Source organism: Takifugu rubripes, chromosome 12 (assembly GCF_901000725.2).
Source record: "Takifugu rubripes chromosome 12, fTakRub1.2, whole genome shotgun sequence".
NCBI classification, from domain to species: domain Eukaryota; kingdom Metazoa; phylum Chordata; class Actinopteri; order Tetraodontiformes; family Tetraodontidae; genus Takifugu; species Takifugu rubripes.
The window spans coordinates 7,357,160-7,370,640 of NC_042296.1; the positions used below are offsets into that span (position 1 = coordinate 7,357,160).

General features: G+C 45.7%; 2 protein-coding genes across 5 annotated transcripts; both read left to right on the top strand.

The window, feature by feature from the left end:
- Positions 1-266: 266 nt before the first annotated feature.
- LOC101077497 (sialoadhesin-like) lies at positions 267-4,760 on the top strand. Of its 3 annotated transcripts, none has more exons than XM_029844871.1 (12): positions 267-1,041; positions 1,343-1,408; positions 1,531-1,733; positions 1,796-1,949; positions 2,333-2,490; positions 2,576-2,729; positions 2,913-3,046; positions 3,206-3,344; positions 3,420-3,516; positions 3,617-3,635; positions 4,224-4,298; positions 4,578-4,760. In XM_029844871.1, exons 2-12 carry the CDS (start codon positions 1,360-1,362, stop codon positions 4,620-4,622), a joined length of 1,227 nt encoding a protein of 408 aa, XP_029700731.1. In that variant the 5' UTR covers positions 267-1,041; positions 1,343-1,359; the 3' UTR covers positions 4,623-4,760. The 3 variants fall into 3 exon arrangements, with proteins under 3 accessions (XP_029700731.1, XP_029700730.1, XP_029700732.1); XM_029844870.1 differs by having other exon boundaries at positions 274-1,041; positions 4,221-4,298; XM_029844872.1 differs by having other exon boundaries at positions 278-1,041; positions 1,622-1,733; positions 4,221-4,298.
- A 2,166-nt stretch (positions 4,761-6,926) lies between these two features.
- Positions 6,927-11,699, top strand: LOC105417170 (uncharacterized). 2 transcript variants are annotated; one of them, XM_029844873.1, is made up of 5 exons: positions 6,927-7,076; positions 10,196-10,362; positions 10,531-10,626; positions 10,772-10,939; positions 11,051-11,699. In XM_029844873.1, the coding sequence occupies exons 1-5, from the start codon at positions 7,070-7,072 to the stop codon at positions 11,219-11,221; spliced, it is 609 nt and encodes a 202-aa protein (XP_029700733.1). In that variant the 5' UTR covers positions 6,927-7,069; the 3' UTR covers positions 11,222-11,699. The 2 variants fall into 2 exon arrangements, with proteins under 2 accessions (XP_029700733.1, XP_011607512.1); XM_011609210.2 differs by lacking the exon at positions 6,927-7,076 and adding an exon at positions 9,053-9,907.
- Positions 11,700-13,481: the final 1,782 nt, after the last annotated feature.

Here is a 13,481-nt window from a genome sequence, read left to right on the forward strand (position 1 = left end):
GCCCCCTGGATTTGGCAGCAACGAGAGGCGTCACGATGCGTTCAGGGACATTCAACTGACGGGATTTTGAAAGAAAAGCACACAAATCACTTTCGCGTCTAACTAGAATAAAGCAATAAATGTCTTTATTGTCGCATCAAGGAAGAATTCCTTCAGGCTTCAGGTCCCTTAACATCATTCCACCTTGTTTGCTTTAACCCGCCGACCTCTGACCTCTGACCTCTGTTTGTGTTGATTTTGCTGCATCGGCTTGTGTCCTTTTTGCAGGGACAGGTGGACAATTTAAATGGACAAACTTGATTTTCCACCATGTAGTCCTGGTAGTTAGCAGCCACACGTTAGCTTCCAGGTCAATTATTAGCAACAGGTTCCAAAGTCTGTTTTCAGCTGCCCGGTGGAGGCCCCCTTACTCACCTTATCTAAAAAGAATGTTTTACACAAAAAGATCATTTTAAAGCAGTTAATCTCATTTGGTTCTGATGTTCAAAGTTAAAGTTAAATTGTTATCATAAACAGCTGTTTGGTGCGGGTGAATGTTTTCTAGCTCAACTCTGCCCTCTGGCGGAAAGATGTGCACGTTCGATGAGCGTGAACAGCTGCAGAGAGGGAATTCTGAATATGGACGATATAAAAACAGAAGTACACATGTTCAGTGGAAACTAGCAGATTCAGTGAGTTAAATCAGACAAGATGCTGATGATCCTTCATTAAATAATAAAACAACAAATCCAGCATCATTTTGTTTATTTTCTTGGTTACTTTTTAACTTTAAAAGCAAACAAAAAGTGTTGACAGATAAATTAATACATTTTGATCAGTGAGGAAACAAATACAGACGACACAAGATTTAGCATTAAAATATTTGCAGACATTTGGATGCGGGTCCCCCTCCGTGGATGCTAGCATGCTGCTACTGTTAACATGGTAGCCAAGAATAACCAATGAGGATTTCAGCACATCTTGGACATTTTTAGTTCCTTGTTGCACCTTTAATTCCTCTTTGACTACACAAAGTCTGAGCTGCTCAGAATCTCCTGACAGGTAAGAGATTGCTGTCGAATTAGCGTCAGCTAGAACTTGGGAATCATTAAAATTACACACATTCGTTTTATTTAAGATTAATGTTGCTGCAGCGCTTAATGTGGCTAAATTTATAATAAAAAAGTATAAAAGTGTAACAGAACATGCTAACATGCCTGCGAATCTGCCTTGTCTGTCTGTCTGTCTGTCTGTCTGTCTGTGTCTGTCTGTCTGTCTGTCTTTCTTTCTTTCTTTCTTTCTTTCTTTCTTTCTTTCTTTCTTTCTTTCTTTCTTTCTTTCTTTCTTTCTTTCTTCCATAAAGTCTTCGCCTCAGCTCTGATGGGTGTCGGCCTGTGGCTAATTTCTCTGCTGATGTCTCTTCAGCAAGGTCAGGATTTCCTATTTTGCAAATTTGGGGAGGAAGTTTGATCTTGTTTCCTTTAACAGTTAAAAGGAGAAGGTGTGCGGGGGTGGGGTGTTGTGGGGGTGTCGATCGTTTCATGTGTGTAGCTGGTGTCTCTAACGGAATCTGGAACCTGGAGCTGCCCGACGCCGTCCTGGGCTTCTACGGTTCCTGTGTGATGGTCCCGTGTCGCTTCAGCGTCCCCGAGCAAATGAACCCAGACCTGCTGAGCTGCTCCAATGGTGGCATCTGGAGGGCCAGAGCCATCGGCGGCCCCTTGGTCATCGGCCCTGGCGTCGCCCTCCCACAGGTAGCGAAACCCCGAGCGATCGCACGGCGAGGTCACCGGGGTCATGAGATCTGCTGTTTCAGGGCGAGATAACCGGAGACGTGAGGAACCAGAGCTGCACCACTGTGTTCTCCAGGCTGCCTGAGGAGGAGTCCCACATGTTCTTCTTTAGGCTGGATTGTTCAAAGATTTTGAAGTTCACGTACATCAACGCTACCCGCATTCGTCTTCAAAGAGGTACAAAAGCAGCCCTGCGCCCCCCCATCCCGGGCCTCCTTATTAACAATCTACCATCCAAATCAGAGAGCTGTGTTTTTATTCAAATATTGACATTAATGGGAACTTTTATCTGAAACATTTTGACACACAGCCCCCCCCTCCACCTCCCCCACCCCCCCTTCAGCCCCAGTAGGTTCGGTCAAACATTCCAGACGCACTTGTAGACGTTGAGACGTATAAAGTTTGAATTTTGTCATCTAAATGTAAATTGAGGGTCTAAGATGCCACTAGATGGCAGAAGGGTGCTGACACGCACACACACATGCACAGACATACACAAACAACAACACACACACACTCTTTTGCATGTGTTTTAACACCTCCCCCCCCTTCCACCGCAGACCCGCCTCCCCCCCAGCTGAACCCCATGAGGCTGTTTCAGGAGGGGGAGCGGGTGATGCTGGAGTGCTCTGTCCCGGTGCCCTGCCCTGACCTGCCCCCTTCCATCACCTGGCTCCCCCCGGGGGACTTCATCAGCAAGCAGAGCCACCTCCATCAGGTGACGCTCCTCAGATAATAACCTGTCTTTCATTTGTGTTGCACTGTTTTACTTTTTAGCTGTTTGTGTCTCTCTGATCAACCAGAACGAGGATGAACTGTTGACCTTGACCTCCACGCTGACCTTCATCGCCTCAGCCAACCATCACAACCGAAGCATCACCTGCTCCGCCTCCTACCCCCTGCAGAACGGCTCCACCTTGGGGCCGTCGGCCTCTACCCAGGTCCTGGACGTCCAGTGTAAGACTCAACTCAAACATTTTTGATCATGCCGTTTTGAGCATTGGGACCTGGATCGGATGAAGATCGCTTTGATGGGGTTGCCATGGTGACACATCATCCCATTGTGGCTACAGACGGCACAACAGGAATTTTAGGGCGCGGCTCAGGAATCATCTGTGTTGAATGACTGTTATCCCACAGACGCTCCCAGGTTCACGGAGGCCCTCGTGCACAGGACGGGATCCAAGGACCAAACCTTGGCTTTGGTTTGTTTGAGTGACGCAAACCCACCGGTGAGCGTCTACAGCTGGTACAGGACCAGAGACGGAGGACAGGTGAGACAAGCTGTCACCTGCTCTTAGCTACATATCTAGTTCGTCCTGGGTCCAGTTAGCTACCTAGCTTTAGCTAGTCCAGATGGCAGATCAGTGACAATCTAGGGGTAAAAACGAGGGCGACTGTCTGACCGCGTCTATCGTCTCGCCTTGCCACAGCTGACCCTGCAGGGCGAAGGGGCGCTGCTGATTCTAACCGCCTCCCCGTTCGGAAGCGACGAGTTTCTGTGCAAAGCCGCAAACAAGATCGGCTCTCAGAGATCCAGGCCGGTTCCTCTGCCGGCCGGTGTGACCACAGGTAAAGAATGCAAAGGATGTTTTCTCTGTATTTGACATGGGATGTTCACTCTGGGGTTTGCTTCATGTCTCTCAGGCAGCGGCCTTCCTTCGGGGGTTCCCTACGTTCTCTTTGGCCTTCTGCTCCTGCTCCACGTCCTGATGGTCACTGTGAACGTGTACAAATACCGACGGTGAGCTTTGGCTCCTCCAGCCGCTCCAGAACGTTCTCTGCTTTCTTTATGGGATTTATTTAAGCTCCGTTCTTGACGAGTCTCTCCTCCTCCCCCTCAGACTCTCCGTGAGGCTACAGGTAAGAAACTTTGGGATGTTTTGACGTCAGGTTCTGGCACATGTCTCGTCTCGCAGACTTCCTTCATATTCTGTGGAGAAGGAAATCTGGAAGTCTGACTAACGCCAATGGTGACTAACTTTTCGGAGCGACTCTGAGCCCTGCAGCAAACGTAAACACGCTGCATATTCACGCGCTGACCTCCTGACCTCTAGTCAGGGCGTCTTCGCCTTACCTGTACAGACGCGTGGTTAGAATATCGCCTGCGTCGTGCCTGAATCATGCGTCTGAACGTCTGGCTTCGTGGAACGAATGTGACAAGGCTCAAGTAAAGTTAGCGAGTTAGCCGAAAGCAGATCGTTGAGCTAAATCTGGAGAATGAGGGGAACTTTACTTCCCTTTTTCTGTAACAATCTATAACGTATCGCTGGTTCGGACTCATTTCTCCAGCGGCTCAGAAGCAGCATGGACTTGATGAGTGGCGCCGTCTTGTGGTTGTTTCAGACATGACATCTGTTTTTCCACACAGAAGAGACTTTTAGTCCGGAAAACACCTGAACGTTCCTGATCAGCCTTAATTCACGTGAATCATTAATATTTTCTCAGCAGTTGGAGTTGCCAAAGGAGAACACCTACGCTAACCTGAGGACAGACACTCTGGTCTCGGACTACGACCAAATCCAGGTACCTGCGATCTGTTCTGACCCCCCGAGCCAAAAGGTCAACGGAAAAAGTAACGTGTATAATGATTAAAGCAGCAGTGAAAGTTTTGCTGATCTGAGGATTCGTTTGGGCTTGTTGGATCATGTTGGAACATGTTGATTTGAGTGGTTAAAGAATGACAAGAATTCAGCAGGCGTGGGGGTGTGTGGGGGGGGCAGGCACCTGTTTAGCTTCAAAACTACACTGTTTTTCTTGAACTGTTGCTCTGATTATTGAAAAGCTGCACTTGTACTTCATCAGCCTAAAGCCGTGACCTCTGACCCCGACTATGTTCTGCCAAACTGAACCTAGAGAACCGGGCTTGATGGCGGCGTTCTGGGCTTAAACCACCACATTCTTGAATAAATAATTCCTGTCGGCCGACTCAAGATGGGCAAAACTTTCTGATAAAGACATAAAATAAATGACCTTTTCACCTTTTGACATCCTTTCTGCTGATTTTACGCCCAATGGCCTCGGTGATCGGTTGATCTCACCGCTCGGGGTCGGTTTTTCAGGTGTGTCACCTGCTGCTGCTGGTGGGAGGAGCTTAGAGCTGCTCTAGACAGTTCAGACCCAGACATTTCCCCAGTCCGGAGGACAGAATAAGGTGGTGTTGTATTGGTTTGGGGCCCCTGGACAGATCCAAGCTCCCAGACTCCCACATCCTGAAGGAATTCCACAGGGAGCGCCGGCCCGGCCCGGCGGCGTCCGCTCTGATTTCACGCTCTGCGTGTTGTCGATGCGGCGATCTGCTGAATTCCTGCCTAATGTGACCAGTCTAAAACGGAGCGTTTGATCCCTAAAAATAGACCGAGGGGGGGGGGGGGACCTTTGAATCATCGGATCTTTTCAGGGCCATTCGTGTCGTTTTTTCCACCCCCCCACAAACTTTTCTGATTCTGTAGATGGAAAAAACTTTCATTCACCCCCCTCCCCCTTTCCCACCATTCACTGCCGCATTCCTCACATTCCTCACATAGATACGCAGGGTATCGGGAGCGTGGGCGTTTGTGGAGATGGTTGGTGGGCCCGCGTGCATCGCCGCCCCCCCCCACATCCCCTGCATGGGCTCGTAACCCCTTATGGGTATCGTTGGTGACCAGAATGAGGCCAAGTGTGCGACAACCGCAGCAGTAATGACGCGCTTCCCTCCGTGTCTGCAGCGGGTTCAGCAGTTGTCCAGCTTCAGGATGCAGACTTCATCCTGTGGGTGGATTTTCTCTATTATCTCATTTCACAAGAAGCTGGAAACTTTCAGTTTTCTGTAAATTCTCCGACGTCAGACTTCACCTTTAACCCACTGAGACTCCAACGAGGCTGGGCTCCACAGATCTGCTGAACGTACAGAGGATGTGCACAGTGGACAGAAACACGGCCAGAAATGTGGTTCTGATCAGCAGGAACACGTTGAACAGAACGTGTTCCTGCTGCAGCCAAAAATTGGACCCGATCGGTTCGTGCAGCTTCACTTTGGTGTTAACCTTTCTGTAAATAAACATATTACACACACACACACACACACACACACACACTCCCTGTCTGTGCCCCAGAAGTGTATTTCTGACGTAAGCCTGAAGTTTCATCACCAGGATCCCAGTGAGTGACTCTGGATTTCATCACCTTTTCCAGCATTTTCAGCTGCCTATCATGTTAGCGCTGTATCCGTGCGCACAGCGCGGCCGTTCGTGGTGTACATGATTTGGTGACATCTAGAGGTCAGAAAGAAGAGGACGAGAACAGATGGCGCTCTAAGTGGTTTGAGCATTCAAAAAGGTTTCTCCAAGTACAAATCCGTTAGCGCTACATGCTAGCCCTGCGACAAGCACCCAGCCTGTGGCCCAAAGGGAGCTCAGAAAGACTCTCATTTTAATGTTCTAGCATCGGTGTGAAGACCCACAAACATTACCTTTAAGTCGGAGTGTTGAACTCGAGTCCACCAGAGCTGTGATCCACCAGAACTTTCACCTGGGGTCCCACTTGCCTTGGTGAAAGCCGTTTTCCTCCTGGGAGGACAGAAAACCTGGCTGGATCGCAGCCATGGTGGACTGGAGTTTAACACCCTGCCTTAAAGGAACACAGAAGATGAATAGGAGAAGTGGAGAAGCTGATTGAGTCTCTCTAAAGGTTCCTGAACCTGTCTTGGTTTTTGTGGAGTCGACACACAGCAAAGGGGGCTTTTCTGCTAAATGGTTCCTGGAACAGAAATTCCTCCGGGAGGAAAGTGCCTGATAATCATGAGTGTTGTGCCAAAGTTTTGAGTGAGCAGCAGGGACTCAGGACAACAGGAGGATCGTCTGTGTTTCAGGGGAACTGCCCCTTTAACAGACAGGGAACTAACCTCTGTGCTGCTGTTAATTCAGTTCCTTTGAAGAGCTGAATGATTTATTTCAGGCTTTGTGGGAACTTTTGTTAATTTGCTGAGGTTTTTATTTTTCTGTCCAGCTTTGGTTCCAAAGTTCCAAACATTTCACATCTCACAAAAGCTTTTTTGATAGTGTTGAATTAGTGAAAAACTTTAATCAGAGGCTGCTGAGCAAACAAAGACGTTTGAGAAGCTTGATCAGTTTGGGGGGGGGTGTAGAGGGGGGAGGAGGGGGGCTGTCCGGCGTGGGCGATGACACGGCTGATGACTCAGGTGACGTGTCATACTCGGCTATAAAAGGGAACTTTTACATTTGTCCACACAAACACACACAGACACACACCGGGAAACACACACCAGAGGGTCTGTTTACTACAGGAGGAAAAAGATGAAAGGTAAGTTCGACTTTGAGCTGTTTCACGGCAGGGATGAGAGTGTGTGTGTGTGTTTGCGTGTTTGTGTGTGTGTGTTCTATGCACGTGGTCCTGGCTTGAGGATGAATGAATGAATGAATGAATGAATGATGGGAGGCTGGTGATGACATCATTAATGAGGCTTGTTTTGACCTTCCTCTGATTGACCAATCAGAGCCTGCATCCATAGCTGATATGTAAACAGGAAAAGTGAAGCGGTTTAAGGATCAGATGAAAACAGCTTAGTCAGGAGGGCAGGCGATGATGTCATGGACGTCAGCGAAGCCCTTCCTGTCATGAAGAGGGCGACCTCGCTACACGGGGCTGGATCCTGTTTCAGGAGATGACACCAGTCTGTCCCAGCGGACGAGGGGGGAGGCCAACTGTTTAAAGAAGAAGCAACACACAGGAAATTGTTGTTACTGACAAGGAAACCTAAACGGGGGGGACACGTGTCCAACACCCGCTAGCTTCCTTTTGAGAATCTTGAATATTCCAAATCTTCAAATTTTAAGAAAAAGATATTTTGGGGAAGGGGAGGAAACCCGCAAGAACTGGTCAAACCAGTTTGTTTTTCTCTGAGTTCTAGAAAAGTTAAAGTATTCACACACGACGTCAAACGCCAACCTAACTTGCGGATGGACGGTGTGTCATGCTACAGCTCACAGTGATGAGCAGAGAGATTAATTTAATGTATCCATCATATAGGTTTTCTAAAGGGAAATTAAGCTTTTAGTTTAGGCTGTCATCATCAGTTATCCATAAAGTCTATTAAAAGCATTAGAACACCAAGATTTCCTACTACAAGTAAACGCCTCTGTGCTAATAGCTGCTAAAGTTGCTGTGTGTTAACGAGGATGTTTATCACAAACACAGATGTTTAAAGGACAAAAACAATTCGTATCACCGGACCTCAAACCACAAAAGTTGCTTTCACCTTATGTCTCCCACGACTTCCAGTTATAAGCCGGTCACGCGGGCTTTTATTTTGGAGGAAATCCATGCGCTTCCTGTCAATTGTTGTTTTTGCGCACTCAGAAATTCACTGACTGTTGAGGAAAGTAGGGTAAGAGGTTCTGGAAATGTTCATTATTACATGTCAGAGAGAAACAGGAAACAGCAGCCTTTAGACAGGAAGGTGTGTGTGTGTGTGTGAGTGAGTGTGTGAGTGAGTGTGTGTGTGTGTAATGCTGTCAAAGCTTTATATTTTGCGAAATACATGACTAGACAGTGCCTGGGATTGTTTTTGTAATGCAATAAGAATTTTGCTGATTTCTCAAGATCCTTTATAGGTGTGTGTGTGTGTATGTGTGTGTGTGTGCGTGCGTGCGTGTGGGTGAGACGGGGGGGGGCGTGAGACCTGCATGACTGAAGGCACATTTGTTATTAAAAGGAGAGGAAGTAATTTAGTGACTGATTACTGTTGTTATTACACCATTGAATATTTCAATGGTGTATCACAGTATGTTTTGCCCTTTATTATTCCAAACTACTCTAAACAGCAGCAGTACTTTACTTTAGAATCAAATTTACTGATATACTTTTTTACCTTTTTATAGTTGCAAAAAAAACAAGTTTGTTTGTTTAGGCTACTGTACAAACATGCTAGCACTCCTGGAGGGGGACCCGCATCACTATTTACATTGTTATTCCTCAGGAAACAAACACTCAGCTAACATCATAATAATGTTTGTTATAGATCATAAACACAATCACAGATGAGCCGTGGGTGACAGGAAAGGGATGAAAAAGCTAATTTTGCTGTAATTTTGTGCCTTTTCAAAAAGGAAAAAAAAACAATGTTGCCAGTTTGTGGATTTAATGACCTCTGACCCCACCTGCTGCCAACGATTAAACGGGTAGTAAAAGTGTTTAACGGCTGCGGCGTGTGCGGCGCTCACAGCTAAGTGGAGGTTTTCTCTTTCAGCCGGCGGCGTCTGCTCGCTGATGTCACCACACAGATTAACGTGAGTCACTCGAATCTGCCCTCCTTGTCCAATGGGAAATAGAGAGCAGCCTGGGTGGGGGGAACACCAGAGCATTCCCCTCATTCCTTAAGCTTTACAATAAACTAACAGAGCGTTCAGGGCTTTGTTGCACCGGGCTGGGGGATTTTACCCCTCGGTCTGAGATGATCAAGGATTATGAAGACAAAGAGATTACAGATTAATGGGTCTTTTCCAGCGCCGTATTCTGACCCCTTTAGTTCATTTACGCCAACGACTTCTGCGGCAGCAACAGAACTGAGTCATCACAGACTGATTAATGTGTTTAAACTTACAGAAGCTGAAGGATTTTGTTTTTCAGTTTTCCAAGGTTGTAGGCTTGAGTCATCTTATTCTAGAAAACTGCAGAAAATTCCCACCAAATGTGGAAGAAAGACACTCCTGTTAAAACCAGCCGATCCAGGGAGGGAATTTTCCCTAGTAACAAAAACAAAAGCTGTGAATTACAGATGATGGGGTCCCTTTTGTCAGCCAGCCAGCCATGTATGAAGGTGTCCAGCTATTAGCATGTGATGAGTGAAGGATGAACCTGTTCCTGATTTAATGGAGGAAAAACATCGTAGATTTGACCTAAATGAGGGTTGAGACCACCTTTCACACATGTGACCTGTGTCTAAACTGGCAGCTTTTGGCTAAAACCTCCAAAAGAAGACTTCCTGTCTGAACATGCTAACAGTAATCAAACGTGTGGTCGACTTGGCCCCGACTTCAGTGAAAGACGTTCCCCTGTCTATGTGGTTCTAAACGATTCCGGGATGATGACATTTCCTTTCTGCTAATCTTGGCGTGCTTTCCCGCCAATGAAGGGTAAACTGTTATGATTTCCCTACAGCTGTTTATGGGGTATTTTTCTGCAACGTGTGTGTGTGATCAGGCCGGACAAATGTGTGTTTTTCCCCTGCTGCCTTGTGGCATTCTGACCTAATGACACGCTTGAATGTAGCCCACTGCAGACACCTGTTGTGGGACTGTTTGTAGTGTCGTAAACCCACATTTCCTGGCCGCCTGTTCTCTGACCGCTTATGTAACGGGTTACAGGAGTGCCTGTGGGACGAGGAAAAAAAGCATCCTGAGTAATCTTTGCTTTATTCCCAGTAATTGAAGACTCGGCCCCTTGTCTTCTCCACCTGTTTTTATTGGCTGAGCTGATTGTCCACTCGGCGTCTCGTCCCGCCAGCAGTCCCGCCCCCTGCAGGACCTTTAGATCAATATTCCATCAGGTGGATCTGCTGATGGGACTCTCCAGAAAACTGCATGACCTGGTGAGTTTGAACTCTGTCGTGCGACTTTCCTGTATTCATCTAAATGTGGACTGCCGCGTATGTCTCCCTCTGTCGGAAGCGGGGAGAAATTACATCACTTTAAAAATAATTGTTCCAACAGTTTCTGAAGTGATTTGACTCACTCAAGATGTTTCTTCTTTCTATCAGAGTGACGAAGACGTATTGATGTTTGAGAGTATGGAAAACAGACTGGACACTCTTCCTCATTTACCGCACAGTGCTGAATATTTCAGATCATTTAAGGTATGTATATATCTATATATGTGTGCTCCTGTGTGTGTGTGTGTGTGTTTGTATATGTATATATATATTACAATTGTCTCATTACAGTAAGTATTGTTAGCAGCGGCTGCTTCATTAGTGGTGACACTTTCTCTTCATCCGCCAGGTGAATGAGTCGCTCTCGCAGCTCTCCCTACACACCCAGTCTTTCAGGCAGCACATCGACTGGCTCAAATTAGCGAGGGAAAATGTCAGTTTGCCCTCCCGGGCAGCAGAGGACAGCAGCACACACCTGCTGAAGCTGTCCAACCTCCTGAATGCATCTCTTCACCAGGTAAGAAGTGTCGGCCTCAAAGCCACTTTCAGATCAAATAAGGACAGTTTAAAGTAACAAAGGTTAACATTCCGATCTGCCTCTTGAACATTCTGGTATTTCTTCCATTAGATGAATGAAGAGGTCCCTCAATTGCCACCTCTGTCACTCCCCATCGCCTCCACCAGCTTTGACGTGCTCCAGTTTTCCGTTGAGATCTCTGATCGTCTGAAAATATTCTGTCACTGGTCAAAACGGGTGTTACGGTACCTGCAGAGGCTAAACAGGTGCCCGAAACACTGAACCTCCACCTCCAGCACTCAGAGACACTGTTAATCATGAGACTGCTCACAAGGTACAACTGGATACATGGAAAAAGTTATTATCTTAAAGTTCAATATGTGTCTTCATGGTCTCCAGAGGATTTACATCGATTTTTATTTACAAAAATACTGTGTAAATTTTTTTATTTTTACGAAATGTACTGTGGTTGGTTGCCTTTATGACTGTTTACATTTACAGTGCTTCATCAAGTGCTGAGAAAAGATGTTCAACTATTTATTTTTTTTAATACTTTTTTAACCTATTTGGAAGCTATTTATATTTTATTATGCATTTGACAGCATAGCCCGAGATGCAGGCATCTCTGTTTCTATCTTTGTACTGTATTGTAATATTTAATAATATTAATGTGTAGTCATAGTGACTTTTTGTGCTATTTATACTTTTTTATGTATGTTTTACCCAAAGTCAATAATAAACCTGCGTCTTTACTTGAAAACATACAAAATGTGACCAAGTGTGCAACTTTTCTTAAGTAGAAATTATGTTATTAAAGTACCTCGACCTTAGCTCTCATTTAAAAAAAAAAAAAAAATGGAACCAGTAGCAGAAAGGCCTAATGTCAGTCGTGATGCATTCAGGTACTGCATCATGCCATGCTGGGACCCACCATGAACAACACAACTGTGATGAGTTTTGTTTAGGCGTGCAGATCTCCCGTTAAAGGCACTGTAGCACCGATATCCAATGTGCAAAAAAAGCTACAAAAGACGCTAAATCTGTCAGGAACCAGTTCAACAGGACCTCAGTACAGAATTTTTGACAAGTTTGTACCATAAAGTCCAGCAAGGCAGAGATGTCCAATTTGTCAGATAATCCAAACAAAAGACAAAGTAACACTAGAGGCTGAGGAGGTGAGACACAGGTGAGACACATGAAGGCGATTAGGATTGAGGGAGGTAGAAGAGGATGAAGAGGGAGGGAAGATGGATAGGGAGGATGGTAGAAAACAGACAGACCACAATTCAATTAATACCAAAACAAAATATTCTCATATTTAGATATCTGGACACAATATGAAATTCAATAAAATAACTATCCATTAAAAGACATCTCATTTTCCTGTGGGAAAGGTCACAAAATTGTATCTGCAGCAGGTTCTTGAAATATGAAGGCCTCTCCTTTCCTCTGAGACCTATGCTTGTTTGCTGGAGTTGCCAAAGATTACGGTCAATAATGTGCAGTGACTCGAGGGACAAGTCTAGTGCAGCGGGATCAGGACTCGCGCAGTACTCGTGTTCAAGAGGGTGAACTCCCACAGACAGCTTTTCCTGGAAGAAAAGCTCCATTTTCAAGGGGTTGGAGGCTCAGTCGTCTTTTCTCATAGTTGAGCTGTCCTGATATTAAGGAGACCTGTACTCTAGACTCTTTTTTTGCTGGGTATCTTAACCTTTCAAGGGTCAATGTGGCCAAAGCATTTATGACCTTTCTATGACTGTTTCACAGTTTTCTGTATCTTCATCATCTGGTCCACTTTTCTCTCCGATCGACTTTAAGGTGGATCATTCTGGAGGCCATTTTAGCAAATAGTTTGAAAACTCTGGGTCATTCTTTATTTCAGAATCAGTGCGCTTTCTGAAACTGAATTTTGGACCTCCTGGCGGGCTAGACATCTTTTTCTGTATGTCCTCTTTACAGTTTTCTGGACCTTCATTGCTTCTTGCACTCGTCTTTGGGGCAAGCTTTATGGTGGAATCTTCTGGAGGCCATTTTAACAAATACTTTGAAAACTCTGGATCAGTCTTTATTTCAGAATTGGTCCACCTTCTAAAACTGAATTTTGGAGCTGTCAGTGGGCTGGACACGTTCTTTTGTGCATCGTCTTCGAAGGTTTCTGTATCTTCGTCATGAGTCTTCTCTGGGACAGGTTTTAAGGAAAGCGGCCATTTAAGCAGGAACTTTGAAGACTCTGGATCTTTCTTTCTTTCAGACATGGGCAGATGTCCACATTTCACTCTTTGAGCCCAACCATTGTCCTCATCCTCATGTCTGTTCTGTAAATCCTTTTCATTGTGATTTATATCTTCAGTTTCTGTTTCATACTTCTGGACAGTGTTTTTTTGGGTATTCTCTGAAGACCTTTTAAGCACGAACTGCCGCTCTTTACATAAATCAGATATATTCTGCCCCCCAACAAGAGATCTCTCCAGATCTTTGTGCAATCGTTGAAAAGATGCTTTGCTCTCTTCAAAGTCCAAAGAGTCATTCATGCACCCACACA